The following is a 16,570-nucleotide window of genomic DNA, read 5'->3' as shown; positions in this document are numbered from 1 at the left end:
TCTGTTAAAAACTCGCTTTCACGAGGGAATCGTGTCCGACGACGGCTAATTTAGGATACACCTTGTACGTGAAACGGTTCTGTGAACGTATACATATCTATCATCGGTTATACATGTACATGTCTATGTCTGGTGTTGCTGTTAATTTTATTACAACGATCACCCTGACAAATCAAATTGACATGCATCAATTATTTGCTGGACGAAGTCCGCTTAACTCCCTTTCGAGTTCCCAGCTAGCATGGTTTCCGGATAATTTCATTTTTCACAATACCTTCTACCGATAGAATTTCACTGACCGTCATGGAGTTATGTTGGCCATCCTTTCTAATTCCCAGGCGAGTCGATGGTTTGAATGGAGCTGTAAATCTATAAGTAAGTCCCATATGATGTTAATAAATATTGAAAATATTGTATTAGAGAATTACAGAAGAGAATTTCACAGAATTTCGTATTCGCGTTTTTATTTTTTCACGCTGTAGAAACTCAAAATTCTATCTTATCCCTATTTTGTATTTCAGTTTATAATATTTAGGCACAAGTTTTCGAAAAAGAAGATCGATATTTTGGCGGAGAAAACAATTAAAGTAGGTATACTTTTAGCTAATAGCTTCTATTGCTGATATTTTTTTAACAAATAGGTATTTTTAGAAACTGTTTAATTAAATTAACTCGTCGTATGGAAACGCAAAATCGGGTTATTCCAATATTAAAGCAAATATTTTTGGTGTTCTATCCCCAAATTCGGCGGTGTTTTTCACGCCCTTAACACGAAAATCGACCAATAAGAGAATTACGTGTTAAATATTTTCGGCGACTCTGTAGATATGGAAAGTTTCATTAAAATCCATGATTACTATTTGAAGATATCCTCTAATTGGTAGTAATAAATCAGATGTCAAAATAGTCACTTCTAATTTGGAATATCTCGACTTCAAAACAAAGATGTTAATGGTCCCAAGACTCAAAAAATGCCAAAGTCTCCCCTAGTTCTCTAGAGGCTATTACAAACTAGGATATAGCCTTTATAAACACACAACGACAACAACAATCCTTTTTTATTTAACGAATAAGCGTACAATCGATACAAAAAATATCATAAAAACATAAAACACATAAATTCTCGAAACATCATGCATATGTCAAAAATGCTAAATTTTCGTCACATTCATAAATTTCACGTAATTTTGAAGAACAAACTTGATTTACATGTTTGAAAACCGACACGAAACTTTTTTCTGCCCGAAATGCATCAAAAATATACATACGTACATACAACTAACAAAGTGTCTACGTTGATCATTGCCCACATTTATGATAAAACTTTACAGTGAAATTTCTCAAGAACAAAAGCCCATTTTCATGAGCCAAATGAGGATTCTATTACATATGTGTATACTACAAATTACACCTACTCTTATTCTATAACGATTACCACGCCTATGGGCTCTCCTTGAAAGACCTGTACCTTAAGAAACTCCCCATGGCGCATAGAGCAAAATCCACGCTCTCACGATCATCCTCCTCCCGTCAGCTCTAGCAAAACGATTCACGACCAATTCTCAGTGTCACCCAAACTTTCTCCACACCGCGACGATCAACAGGAGCTCCTAAATCATGCTCCTAGAGTGAAGTCCATCCAGTTTACCAGCTGTCATCGTGGAAAGAGCCAGACAAGGAGCCCCGCCGAATAGTTTCGTAGGCGACAATTGAAACGGATAGCGGCGATCGATGGTCGGATTCACGGGGACCCGAAAGTTCGTAGGTCGCGGAGCATACGGACAGAATGCAGTAGCTGGAACCGAAAGAGCACAAAAAGATCTATAACTTATGTACTGGATTTCTGAAAACGAATCAAGTTAATTAATAAATGAATCTAAATATGTATTTCACTTCCTCAATATTATACTTGTTAGATTATATAATCAAGGAACAAAAACAAGTATCGAAAGTATCGAAGGATACAGAAAGTGTTCTGTCTTGTTTCTATGGTTTTTTATTTACTTTTGAATATATTCATGTGAGATCAGATATCGTACAGACTTCTTCCGTGCGTTGAGTTAAAAAATCAAATTTCTTTTTATTTAAAATTGTTCCATATTCCAACAATACTAATAGGATAATATTACTTTCTAATCAGTCTCAGAAACATGTCCCTTGCACCCTAGAAACTTGCTCCCTGCATCGAAGCATAAACTTACAACGAGTGAATATTGCAAACGTACGCCCTTCAGCCATATACATATTTTAGAAGCAGCAAAGGACATGCAGAAACGAATGAAATTGAACTTCATCCGAAACGGTTATGGGATAACAGAATTATCAATAGTAACGAACGTAGGCGACGTGAACAAAGACTGCAATGGAGGAGTAGGCATACCATTTCCAGGCTTACTTTGCAAAGTCGTGGACCAGGATACTGGCGAAGCATTCGGCCCTAGACAAATCGGAGAGGTCTGCTACAAAGGCGACCAAGTCATGTTGGGGTATTTCGCGAATCCTGAGGCCACCGATGAGACAATCGATAAGGATAAGTGGTTGCATACTGGCCATCTAGGATACTACGACGAGACGGGGATATTATACATTACAGGACGAATAAAAGAGCTGATCAAGTACAATGCCTACCAAGTCTCGCCATCCGAGATCTGTCACCGTGAAAGGAGCCAGACAAGGAGCCCCGCCGAATAGTTTCGTAGGCGACAATTGAAACGGATAGCGGCGATCGATGGTCGGATTCGTGGGGACCCGAAAGTTCGTGGGTCGCGGAGCGTACGGACCGAATGCGGTAGCTGGAACCGGAAGAGCACAAAACGGGTAGAAACGATGCAGTTGGCCGCAATGGCGATAGAATAGTGAGGCAGCAGCATAACGCGCATAATAACGCGCGCTCGAGGCCTTCGCAAAATGAGATACGACGGTAGGGAACGACGCGGTGGTAGGAGGCGGCGGAGGTCCATGGAGCAGAGAGGGACGGAGCAGTGGAGGCTGAGAGGGACAGAGTGACACGGGGCACGGAGGGGGAGTGCCTATCACTCGGGGAGATCCAATACAATGCGAACTATTGTACCCACGTTCGCCATCCACTCCAATTCCTAGGCTAGAGATATGCAGCCTACCTCGATCCTGCACTTGCCGCGCACCCCGAATACATGTGTTGGAACGTTGGACACGCAGCTGCGAGCATGTATGCGTCGCGAGACTCGTAAGGAAGCGGGCAGGCTCAAAGGAAGGCGGAAGAAGGGATCATTTGATGGCGCGTTGGCAAATTACTTGTTTCGTGGGATGGATTTTGGGGGATGAGCTCTGCGTACAGGGACGCTACAGGGAGCAACATTTTGTTGACAGTTGGGTAAAGTAAAAAATGAGGAAATAGTAGGACACTTTTGAAGGGTAGGTTTTAGACACTTGGATGAATGCATACATGCCCTAAGATGCATAGTTTTTTGGGTACACTCTGTAAAGCTGTGGTTATAGTGGATGAATTTTCTGACGAACTGAAGTCCTAACAAATATGTCTGAACTTGGCTCCCTCGTACGATAGAGTTCAGATATATTCGTCAGAACATTAGTTCGTCAGAAAGTGCATCCACTGTAACCGCAGCGTAAGCAATAAGAGGTGGCAAAATGTTCCTTGTTGTTGCCTCGGTGTAGGCAGAGCTTAAGAAGTCACAAGGTTTAACCAAGTGGAGTGGTGATCGCAGGTTTTTTATTGGTACTTGGTACTTTTTATTGGCTGTTAGTTAATGTCTTATCAATTAGCCTTGTTTTATTATTGGTAACACCTTAAGCCACAGTGGCCCATAGGTGTAGATCCATCCCCAACATTTATGTAGGTATACGAGATGGATTTTTGAAGATTTGTATTTTAAAATAATTTTAGGTAGGGAATTAAGAAACCTTACTTATATATGGATAATTTAATGTTGGGATTGTAGAGTATCATGAACAGAAATGCATATTAGTTACATGGGTAGGAATATGTACCTTCCTACCCATTTTATGAGTTAGCAGTAGATAGTGTCTTCGAGATGTTATGATATTACAAAGTAGGATTTAAACTAATCAAAAAGAGATCAAATTATTTTTTATTAAAGTGACTTCTAGAATACACATGCCTCATCTTTTCTAAAATTACCTGTGTAAATTATCACTATAATAAGACCAAGAATTAAGCAAATATTATTCGCCGTGAAACTGACGACGAGGAGAGCATTTGATTCCCTCGTTAATAGCACAACTTAAACTGTGATGAAAGATCATCTACTACCACAGGAACTAAAGAATCTACTTAAGCTCTCCTCCGATTAACTTCTTTTGTCTTTGCCTTTCAAGATATATCGAGATAAGTCTATGACGTTGTAACAATTGGGAAACAATTATGAATTGTCGGTAATGTCAATAAGAGTGAACTAATGTATCCTACTGCGCGCCCTGAACACACGTAGTGAAACACTGGCGCAATAAAGACCTGCTGAGATTTTAAGAAACTTTATACAGTGAAAAATATCGTGAACTTGAAGTAATTCAACGGGACACACACTAATTCTGTACAAAACACTCTTTACTCTTTATAATCTCATAGCTCTTGCAATAAACTTACAGAATCCAGAAAGCACTTCTAAATACAATTCGTAACAATAATTGTCCGATTAGAAGTGATTTCCAAAAAATAGGGTGAGTGATACCAAAAAAAGTGAAGAAGAAGAAGTGAATCCATACAATAAACACTTTAAAGCAACGCCAAAATTTGAGATAACACTGAAGGAACTAAAAATTAAACGTACACTTTCACGTGGCAATAAATACCATGCAACAACAATGCAATAGCATTAAGTTTCACTGCCCCTCTAGTTTTCATGACGAAAAAGCAATGATTTAATGTCACGCGAAGACGTACCAATACTAAAGACACAATTTCACGTGACAGTAAACCGCGACTTTTACTGCCACGATATCAAACGCCATGACTTTAGTCATCACAAAAACTAGCTCTGACAATGAAACTCAATGCTACTACATTGTTATACAATGTCACGAGTTTCAATGTCACATGAAAACGTCCCATCAGAAATCAGAAGAACAAGAGTACCGTCAGCAACACAAGAACGAAAGAAACGAAAAGAAGCAATAAACGCCAAAGGAACGTCACAAAAAGGGGAAGCAAGGTGATAAATCTAAACCTGAGAAGGAGCTGTAAACTAAGGGGTTGAATTCGTTTAAGAATTTTGCGATCGAGGGATCGCAGGGGAGGCGCTGCGTAAAGATGGTGAGCGAATTAGACAGAAGTTGAACAGTAAAGGGAGACAGAGGTGGCGAGGGTGGAAGCAGAGAAAACGGGGAGGGGGAGGGGCAGCATGAAGGGAACGGGCGTTTACGTGCGGCAGACATCCGATGATGCATAGTTGCTGTTGACATGCTGGAACGTCAGGCTCACATGACCTCTCGAGCACAGCCATTATCCGCAAAGCGACCCCCGAATTGGGACAATAACCGCTTCGCGGAGTCGTGTAATAATTATTGGCCGGTTTTCGGGCTCAGCCCCCCTCCCTTGGCCCCATCATAGTTATATCATCGCGAGCATTTTGCCACGTTAACCGGCTAATAATGACCGCTGGACGATTCGCGCAGCGAGGCTCTCTGTCATTGTATCCATTGGGAAAGAGTAGCCCGCGCGAAGTTACCAGCAACGAATGCCAGGGCTCGGGAACTTCAGCAGACGTGCTTTATGCGACGTGCAGCGTTTTGACATTGTGCACGCGCCGCTCTCTTGATGCGAGATCAAGCGAAGCTGGAAGGACTGTAGTGGAGAATGTAATGCTTTTATCATGGACGAGGGACAAGAGTAGATTTGTCATTCAATGTATTTTAATGGGTCGGTCTTTTGGGTCTCCGAGGCTCTACTAGTATTTTCGTGTTACGAGTTATTAGTGGGGCGCGGAGTACTCAGACTGGTGCTTCAGTTATTAGAGAATTTTTTGGTTTTATTTCTATTTCTGTTTGAATAAATGAAATTCAGAGTATCAGGAGAGTGGTTATTCTGGGGTGACCACATGCCCTCAGTTTTTCGGATTTGTCGCTATTTTCTAGTGACCCGAAGATGTACTTTCAGGGCAATCGTGCGTTCTGAATTTCAAATATTCATAAGTTTATAACCATAAGCGACTGTTAATAAATAATTAGTGAACTACAGAATGAAATCTGCTAATAATTGTATGCAACTTTTATATGGACATGATGACATGTGTAGAATTTACTAATTATTTAAAGAAGAATAACAAGTTATTGCAGGCTGTAAACAGTAGTCAGAGATACGAAAAAAAAGATTTACATTTTTTTATAATCATCGCATCTTGTGTCTCAATTTCTAGTTCCATCGATCTGGTTACCCTAGATTATTCTATTATTTTACGTCTGAAGTGTCAAACATCTCTACAATCAATCCTAAGAAAATAATCTGCATTTAATCGAATATTCGATACATAAATGTATATACACATACATAATAATTAGAGAAGAGTAGAAGTTCGTAAATGCTTTATAAGTTTGGTGGAATCGATGGCAACGAATCGCCGATCTGAAGTACACCGTTCTCGACGGGCGTACAAATCGCGATACGACCATTTTCCAATCAGTCAGCTCACTCATTGACGATCTAATTAAACCTCCTTCCCCCCCGTACGTCGAAATTCCAGGAATTCCAGATGTAATCGGTTTAATCATTCACGTGCCACGATACACGCTGCTTAATTCTAAGCGAATCCTTGGAGCTATGTGTTACGCGTCCTACACGTTCTATGAATATAAATCTCTTCGCTGTTGTTTATGGATTCCATGAATATGCAGTTTCTTTCAAGATGGAGCTAATGAACCGCAGCTACGCTCTGTCGTGCGCGACAGAATTTAAACAGCTTGGATACTAATGAATTGAGAAGATAGACCAGCCTGCGAGATTCCTGTTGTTAAACCTTTAGCTGCAGTTTAAATTTTAACTTCTAACAGTTTTAAGCTTGATATACATTTTTTGAATAGTGATTCGCGTGTTCAATAATATTGAATTACATGATGTGAATTATTGGTTCCTCGGTATAGACTCACAGATTATGGGTGTTAGGAACTTGAAGGTGGATTTCTATTATACATGCCAAAATAAGAGGACAATGAAGAATAATGATATTACGTTTAACATCACGTTTCTGAGTTATTAGTTATTGAAGATACACTTAAAATCTAGAATACACGGGAAATGTCTGACTGAAGGACTTATTCTACTGCCAGTGTGTGTCACGCAGGGCAGGTGCAGCGATGTCAGTAGAGCAAATCCTAAGTCAGACATTTGCTGCGTATTTTAGACGTTTCTTCAGTAATTAATATCTCGAAAACCTGGTCTGAAACGCAATTTCATCATTCTTAACTTCGTGATGTGCATTATTCTAATCCTTCTTTTGACTCCATAAAAGGCAGAACAATATGACATAATAATAATTTACTACAAATAATAATAATAATAAAATGCTTACACAAAGCCATTCATACACTTAAGAACTATAAGAACATTTTAGATGCCATTTGACAAATTGCATTTGAAATTCTTCTTAAAATACTACTCGAACCCTCATTTTTAAATGAGAAAATTCTTTTACTATCGTTTCTTCCTTCTACAAATATAAATTTTATATTCTACATTTCAGTGAGGATTTTAACTTGAATTTTTTGAAAATATGAGGTATGTCGTTTTGCGTTACAGCCACAGATTTATGGTAGTGAAACATTTGCGATAATCCCCACCATACCAAAATCTCCCACTCGTCACCTACCGAGTATATAAAAAGTGTCAATAAACTTGTTCAGAGTCAGTGTCATCATATTCCTTCCTGTGGTTATTTCGAAATTTACAGAGTGGCGACTCTAAAAATTTCTTTATTCATAAAGTGTTTCACGCGTCGTGAGTGCTTTCGTTTATATTCTTTTTTATTTAGTGATGAGATCTCAACGCCCTAGCAACTACCCTAGCATAAAGGAATGAATGTTGACAGTTAAAGCAATCTTATAATCACGCTATTAGTCAGACAGTTGGATGTATAAGTACGTTGTGTTTGTACTTTTAATCTTTATCTCATTAGTCAATATTAACAATAGGAATTGATACACGCGATGTTTCTCAAGAATCCCTTTGAAAGAGATAACATGTTATCAGTGCATCGATAACAGTGCAGTACCTACACGATCGATAGTGCAGCATCTCATTCATTGAAAGTCACTTGTAGGTGCATTGTACTGGTGTATCGTTATGGGAATTTTCTTGTCAACCGATTCTATTCTAAACGAAGAAACAGTGGCAACTTATGCTGAGTTATCGTACCTGAGTAAAAGTGAAATACGTCAGTGAGTAATGAAATCAAGTTCCCAGTGAAACGTAAATTTATCTGCAAATGTACAAACTTTCGTTCAAATCGTAATAATTATTGCTAATTAGTTCGCAATTTTATAAATGTTTGAATCTTTCGAGCAAACTTTACAAATATGATTTAAAAAATTTATGTTCTGTATTTTTTATATTTCATTCTTTTACATGAAAATTGTAAGTGTATGCACAAAGGATTTCAGATAATCTTATTTCTTTTTTTAAATTATGAGTCATAACTTGGCCCCTTGTGCATGCATTTTTAAAAAAATAATGCATATAAGATCATTATTTAGGTTCCAACATAGTACGAAAAATTTCAAATCAAGTATTTTCGATAAAACAGCATTTGTTTTATTTCCAAGCATGTCTTTTTTGTGATATAGCTTGCCTAAGTCTAACTCATGATTAATTGATAAAGTGGTTTTTGCAGCACGCGAATCAGACTCGTGATTCATGCATAAGGGATTGAGTCGACGTGTTTATTCTGTCATAAAATTTAGTACTACACTTTAAGGACGAATACAAGATTAAACTTTATAGACAATAATCCAATGTTTTTTATAACTTTTTAGTACAAAGATAATTTTTTATTTTTAACACAAAGCAACAGTGTAACAATAAAATAACAGTATAATAGTATAATAACATAACAAATAAATATTAGAATACAAGGATACTATATTGAGACAGAAAAGCTTCAGTTTGATGAAAGAGGCAAAATAGAAATACATTATAATTTATATACATATAAATATTTAAATATATTTCTCCAGCATTACACAGCTTCTTGACAACACTGATCCAGGAAAATTACGTGAGAATCTTCAGCATCGCTTCACTCTGGAACAAATCGATGAAGTATTACCACAAATTCAAGTAAGTCATTCAGGTTTTAAATAAAAAGATTTTATTATTCAGTAACGATAGCAAAAATTTGTTCAAAAGAATTAGGAGATCCAGAATATTACTACATAGTAATATTAGGTATACATATATCTATTAATAATTTATCGTAGTGCAGCCCATTTCGTGATTCCATATATCGAGTGTTCTCTTCAGAAGATGATGGATGCCTTGGGCTTGAGGACGTCTTAGACTTGTGTTCGGTTTTCTCCGCAAATTGCCCCGAGGAGGTTCAAGCTGCCTGGGCGTTTCGTATTTTTGGTGAGAAATTCGTTATAACCAAAGTCTAAAACTTTTTTTAATTAAAACACGTTTTCTCAAGACTCATGTACTATATTATATCACACAATATTTCATACAATTCTATCAAACTTAATTTGGGACATATTTCTACTCAAAATAAATGCAATAATTCTGTAACAACTCTCACGAAATGTTCAACATCAATAAATTATAGATGAACAAATTTTTATTTAAAAATTCGTATTATAAAGGAAACGATTACACGATTGAAAGCGATAATAAAAATTAAAATGACAAATAACCGATTTCGATAAAATTCCAAATTACATATCTACAAATCTTGATGTTAATTTTCCCTTATTTGCCCGCGATTAATTACCTACTTCCTGCAACGTGCAGAATTTTACGAAAATGTTTAGAACGCCACGAGACGGCAAAAAAATTGATTTGTACCGTCGCGGATTAGTAAAAATTTAAACAAAGGGTAAGCAAACACAGCTTACAATCCTTTCTGCTCGCGAAAGCCTATCCAATATTACTGGCACACGAGGACCTCGCTCGATTTCGTTAATCGGGATCGTTTAATTTCACGGTACACACGATGTCACATCAATGCCTGTGAAAGCAGAGAAACGGCGGGAATCAGGGGGAGTGAAGGGTGGTATGCGTGTCTGGGAAAGAGGGATATGAGCGCAGCAAAGGGGAAAAGAGCGACAGGGTTGGTAAAACCGCTGAAGGGGAGGAGAAGAATGTAAAACAAGGATGAAAGTAGGAAAATAAAAGGCAGAACTGAAGAAAGAATTAATCAGATAAGATAATGGAAAACAGTAGTGAACACTGAGTGCTAAAAGCCATTGAAAAGAACTAAAGGACGCATTCAAAGAGAGTACAAAAATAAAGCAGAAACTTAAGGCATGACTCTGACTGAAAGAATACAGTTGAGTACATTTTCTGAGTTTATTAAGTGTAAATACTTATGACAGTGATTATTGTGAAAATGGTCTTAACCAGGGGCATCATTTTAGTGTTATCTGCAGATTTTAATGACACTTGGTGTACGAGTAGCACAATGAGAAATATCAGACACGTTTTTTTTAGCTGCTGATATTTATATAAAGGGGTGAAAACCACTTCCAAAATTGGGGTGGAAAATACATTTTTGTAAATATCTCGAAAACTAATACAGATAGAAAAAAAATGGTGAATATACGAAATGACAGACACAAAATTCAAGACATTTACGAATATGTGTTTCCACCCCAATTTTGGGAATAGTTTTCGACCCCTAAACATGAATATCAGTAGATAAAAGAAAGTACGTGTCTAATATTTCTCATTGTACTACTCATATACCAAGTTTCATCAAAATCTGAAAATGACGTTAAAGTAATATTCCTCGTAAGTAAAATATCTGAGAAAGTTGTAAAAAACGTTAAAAATGCAACTTTTCTTAGATTTTGTATTTGAACCGTTTTTATAATTTTCAACACACTTGTATAGAGTGTTCGATGTCAGATGAGAGGAAATGTGCGAAATGACTTTGCATGAGGAAGTAAAATGAAACTGAAGAGCAACGAAATTGCGATCGTGGCTTCGTTTCCTAATTATTAACGTTGAAAAGCACCTCAAGTTCGGCAGTCCGACGAGCAGAACCTGCAACGACGGGTTGCTAAGCCTCAGGCGTCTTTCGCTTAAATTTTAGACGTTAATAAGTAAATCACGATCGCAATTTCGTCGCTCTTAATGTTCGTCTAACGTAAAATCTTCAATTTTCTCTCATGTATTATGAATGTATGAATTTTCTGTGATGAGAAGAAATATGTTCACTTAAATTAGTTGCTTAATGTACACTGAGATTCTATAAAGAAGCAATATTTAAATTTGTTTTAAATACTATGTTCTGTATTAGAGTATTACGTTTATTAATAGGAGTTAGTATCTTTAGACCTGATTTATAGGAGTTGAAAATTAAACCGATATTAGAACGTGAAAATTAATTTTGCCGATTATTTTTAACTGTTTTAAAAAGATCATATGCATTAACGAATACTTTCCATATTATAAAAAAATAATATAGAAGATGTCAGAAATTTTAAGGGGTGATTCTACATGTTAATATAAGATGAAATTGTAAATTATTAATTGTTAAAGGAAGACCTGAAGTGTGTCTGACTCTGGACTTATTCCACTGGCTTCGCTGTGTCTGACCTGACTAGTAATGAACGCCCACAATAGTATAAGTTCCAAGTCAGACATGTTTGTGTAGTAACTAATAACTTTAAAATGACACCCCAAACGCAATTATTTGTTGAATTATATATTCAGATAACATATACTAACTAAATTTTCCAAATAATTAAATTTCCAATAAATTGAACTAAAAATAAGTAATAGAAGCATATTAAAAGAAACTAGTTCCCTAAAAATAAACTGCAGATGTTTACACAAACCCCTATACTCACAAACACAATCAGGAAAATAATACCTACTAAAATATTTACTCCGTATTTAAAGTATCTATTCTAAAGCGCATATAACTTTCAGTATTTTATACATTTTGCCATATTCTATAGATTCTGTATTTTGCATATTAAAATTTCCCATAAATACATAAAGATCCACAGTCGACCTATAAAAAGTAAATGTATAAGCCCTTTTCCATATTAAATTCTCTGCGTTTCCCAAATCCCCAATGACGGACATTCTCCCTGAATAAAATCAAAATAAAAGCGGTTTCGTTCAGTTAATATGGACGCTGTAACTGGAAACAGTACAATAGCAATGGGCTTCCAGTTTCATAAGCACCTCGGACCCCTACGCAAACGCTGGTTCGCTGGACCAGCGATGGGTAGAATGGGGACCAGATAACCCTCTGCAAACAACAACACCGTTAATACCTTCATTTCCAGACTTCGATGACGACAATCAAATCTCGCTCGACGATTTGATCGAGGCTGTGCAGAGACTGACGCGAAACGAGCAGGGAGACTATGGCTGCGCTGATATGGCGGAGTCGGGACACGTTGCGCGGAGGGTAAGTTTCCGCTTATTTACTATTGCAAGTTCACGATCAAGAACGTTATGAATGTAATATAGCTGTGTCAATCGGTGCATGACAGGCTATGATAGGTATGTTAGGGTCTATTAGTTTGCATTATAAAGTATGATCGTGGAGGTACAATGGACGAAATACTGCACTGTTATTGGTAGTTTCAGCACAGTCTATGGAATTCTATTGTGGGGACCTAATGAACCGATTCGTTCAATTTCTTGTTGTTAAACTTAATTTAGTTCTTAACCTTCTATATATGTACCTAGATTAATTTTAGATGTACTCATTGTCAGCCTAGTAATTAGTTGTTTTTTTAGTTTACATAGTGGTATCAAAATGTTGAAGATATTCTACCTTTTACATGAAAGTTAAATGATCTGATTGAAGTGGGGAAGGGCTGATATTTCTTCTTTGAAATGAATTTAATATTTGATAAATAAGACATATTTTGGAATGTCGATCAAATGGAATGTTATATCTAGATTTTGGTTATTAAGAAATCAGTTAATTAGAAGATTTTTACTTTACTAGTAATAGTAAAATGGATAAAGTGTTACTCAAAAAGTAAATTAACTTTAATCAACGAAACTAAATTAGTTTAAACATTTTATTAATTTTTAGTTTAAACATTTCAGGGAATATAAAAAAGCATTCGATATAAGAAAGATACTTTCTTTGAAAATATGAAATTATTTTTATTAGCATAATCAGTGTGCATGTCATAATATAATTTTATATTAAATCGACTGAAATCGACAGGAGTATAAGAGCTCGTTCATAAATCAGTCCCCGTGTTTTTAAGATCTCGTTTAGATAGGAATGATATCGCGTTGTCACAGACGCTAAATAGGCAGTTGCACAAAACTAAGATTCAGCACTTTTCAAGAAATAAATACGCTTTGTATTTCGAGCGCGGTCTCCCAATTGTCAGTGATTCTTCGGTGATACAATAATCTGATATATTACAATAATCCGATGTATTCAAACTCTCTAAATTACACTGTAAATCGAAACAACCTTTTATCGAGCTACTAAAATTAAAATGGCTAATTACTAACTTTTGTGAATCATGGTATTTACAATCCTAAAGCTGAAAGAAAAGCATACTGTTCAATAATTATCTGAACAGTGGAAACAGTGCATTAGTAACGAGATTTCAGTTGTACTCTAATTATCGTGAATTTTAAAATAGTCGAATGATAAAGCTTGATAAAAACAATACATGGAATTACACAGAAGATAAACAGTATCGATTTTTGTAAAATATTGAAAGTAATTAGAAATTGTGAGCCAGCGAATTTACAATTGACGTAATAAAACAGCCATACGTAATATTAATCGTAGAATTAAAGTTATACGTCGCTGATTTCAATCGTTGGAACAATCCAATGCCAATAATTCATCGATCGTATATGTTCTAATTTCGATCGCAAGCTTGAAATTTATATCATTCCATGGTGTTTACATGAATCGTAATAATATCGTGCTATTGAACTCAATCATGAAATAATTAACGTTAATACATCACCACCAATATTGTACCATGTTAGTACGTGCAAATATTAATAAATATACTCCATTGCACAGCTACGCTTAAATTATACGAATAGCGTGATATGGTGGACTTTCAGGTCCTTGCCACTGTGTTCGTCGAGATGAACGTACTTTTATTAAAGATTATTGTGTAAAATGACGAGTACTTTGAATGATATTTGAAAACTTATCGATCCTTTTTATTTGACAGGAATTTTCAACAGTATCAGATATATAATAAAATTTAAAACATTATTTATCTTTAATAAGCATTGAATCTAGTGTAGTTAATAGATAATTGCTGTTTATTATAGTTATGACTCGCTATAAGCTCTCAAATTTTTAACAGCAGCGACTAATGACTAGTAATTCTTTTATTAGAAATGAGAATAATTTTAATACGCATATCTGTTAAGTATCCTTAATTTGTTAATACCCATGTTTCATTGTCTTCTAAAATGTCTGCAGAACTCTATCAACCTGTCAAATTGATAAAGATTGATTTTGAACGTTCTTGGCGTTGATTGAGAGGAAGCCCACTGAATTCTTCCTATTTTTCAATCTTTTTTTACTCAAGTTTGCCAATACAGAATTTTCTCAGATTGAAAATAAAAAAGTTGCAAAAAAGAGTCACTGTTAGTCTGCTATTTTAAGTGATCGATAGCTCGCGTGGAATTACATACCAAATAATGTCAAAGTTTTATCAAACGAAAAATAAATTTTATTCAAATACTTATTAGTAGACTGTGGCTTTTTATGCATTTATAAAAATTTTAAAAGTGTAAAAAGTTACAAAATATTCAGAAACATAGAAAATATGAAATATAGATGAAGCAAATCTTCATTTATTTATTTTTATGAGATTGCATAAAAGTCTAGCTACTAGCTTGCCATTTAAAATAAAAAAAAAAATGTATTGTCTATTTCCAAATACAAAATATCGCCTCCAAATAATGAGAGTGCAAATTATACCTACTTGTATCGTGTAACTATTTCAAACGCGTAGTACAATATAAAATAATGTAGTTGAAGTTACTTTATGAGGAGTCACAGTGAGAAGAATCATCATAAAATGGAAAACTTAACGGGCTTCCAGAGCACGAAATCCATTTTATTGCCGCTATTTGTAATACTTTGGAAACGTAGTAGCTTTCTTTGAAAGGGTAGCTCCGCCACGAGCACCGATGCATCATGGTAGCCATTTTTCTTGCACGCTACATCACTTTTTCTTCAATAGAAATATATTCACCTCACGTACCATTATTTTCCACCTTCGCCCTTTCTCTCACTCTGTGATAATAGTAAAGCAATTAATTCACTGACATTCAAGGCACATAACACATATAACATGTCTATTTCTAAAACTTTCTTATAACATTTTTATGATTTATTTACCTGAACGTTCATTAGCTTCAAAACCAATCAAAGAGTTAATTACCAAATTCGATACCACATGCAAACTTTAAATTTAAAATAAAGATTCTAATCATTTCAATACTGTCAAAATTACAGAATTAAAATTCAAAATTATGTTTTTTAATATTAGGTGCTCCAAGAAATGGTGTTTAATAGATCTGGAACTATTTTACCTGAGGAATTCACGCACTTCATATCAAGGATTTCAGAATTCTCACCGTCTTTTCGTTTTCGAGTTTGATTATGTCTAAGGATCGCGCTAATTAAATGGTAATTATTATATCTTTTCTACCTATTCAGATTACAGTAAAGTATACTGCTTCAATTGAACATGCAAGGTTTATATAATTTTAACAAACGTATAGTATTTTCGTAAATCAATTCTGTTTGAGTTGAAATATCTTTCGTCTTCTGCCGAAATGAATATGTTTGGCTATGCCCTATAATGAATAAGTGAACATTATCTGTTCGATTGTACATATTTCATTCTGTGAACAGCGAATAATGCGAGAGCATAATACCTTATGCCTTCAAATAGAAATTAATATTTAAAGAGGAATGCTATTTCCACTACTTGTTAATTTCTTTATCGTTAATTATTGCAGTGATCATACATAAAAAGTGGGTCATAAATCGTGCTACAAATGAGATCTGGAAAACTCTGTACTAAAAATTGTCAATTTTGAGGTATCTGTAAAAATGGACTTCAACAATGAGTTATTTGCATCTGAATGTAAACTATCATTATCATTATTTTGATATTAAGCAACACACATCAACAATATTCCATCAGAACCTTAAAAATACAAAAATAAGTAGCTAAATTGTAATAAAAAAAATAGTCATTCTTGAATGATAGAATCAGTCGTTTTTTGCCTCAACAAATTTTAAATTGGTTTATTGAAAAATTTGTGGGTTTTTTTATAACTTTACTGTACATTACTTATACTTTGTACTGTATTATTTATTGTATTTATATATTATATATTTCGTTATTGTTTTACTTACATAATAAA

At 35.3% G+C, this 16,570-nt stretch overlaps 1 protein-coding gene and 1 pseudogene across 1 annotated transcript; both read left to right on the top strand.

The window, feature by feature from the left end:
• The first annotated feature begins 2,265 nt into the window (after nucleotides 1-2,265).
• On the top strand, nucleotides 2,266-2,691 carry LOC143179634 (luciferin 4-monooxygenase pseudogene; annotated as a pseudogene).
• A 5,599-nt stretch (nucleotides 2,692-8,290) lies between these two features.
• LOC143179440 (calcium and integrin-binding protein 1) lies at nucleotides 8,291-16,328 on the top strand. Its single transcript, XM_076378673.1, has 6 exons — nucleotides 8,291-8,385; nucleotides 9,181-9,283; nucleotides 9,424-9,571; nucleotides 12,463-12,587; nucleotides 15,685-15,824; nucleotides 16,160-16,328. Exons 1-5 carry the CDS (start codon nucleotides 8,291-8,293, stop codon nucleotides 15,793-15,795), a joined length of 582 nt encoding a protein of 193 aa, XP_076234788.1. The 3' UTR covers nucleotides 15,796-15,824; nucleotides 16,160-16,328.
• Nucleotides 16,329-16,570: the final 242 nt, after the last annotated feature.

The sequence above is a fragment of the Calliopsis andreniformis genome, chromosome 5, assembly GCF_051401765.1.
Source record: "Calliopsis andreniformis isolate RMS-2024a chromosome 5, iyCalAndr_principal, whole genome shotgun sequence".
NCBI classification, from domain to species: domain Eukaryota; kingdom Metazoa; phylum Arthropoda; class Insecta; order Hymenoptera; family Andrenidae; genus Calliopsis; species Calliopsis andreniformis.
The sequence above is the reverse complement of the archived record's forward strand: the minus strand, read 5'-3'. Positions and strand labels throughout refer to the sequence as shown.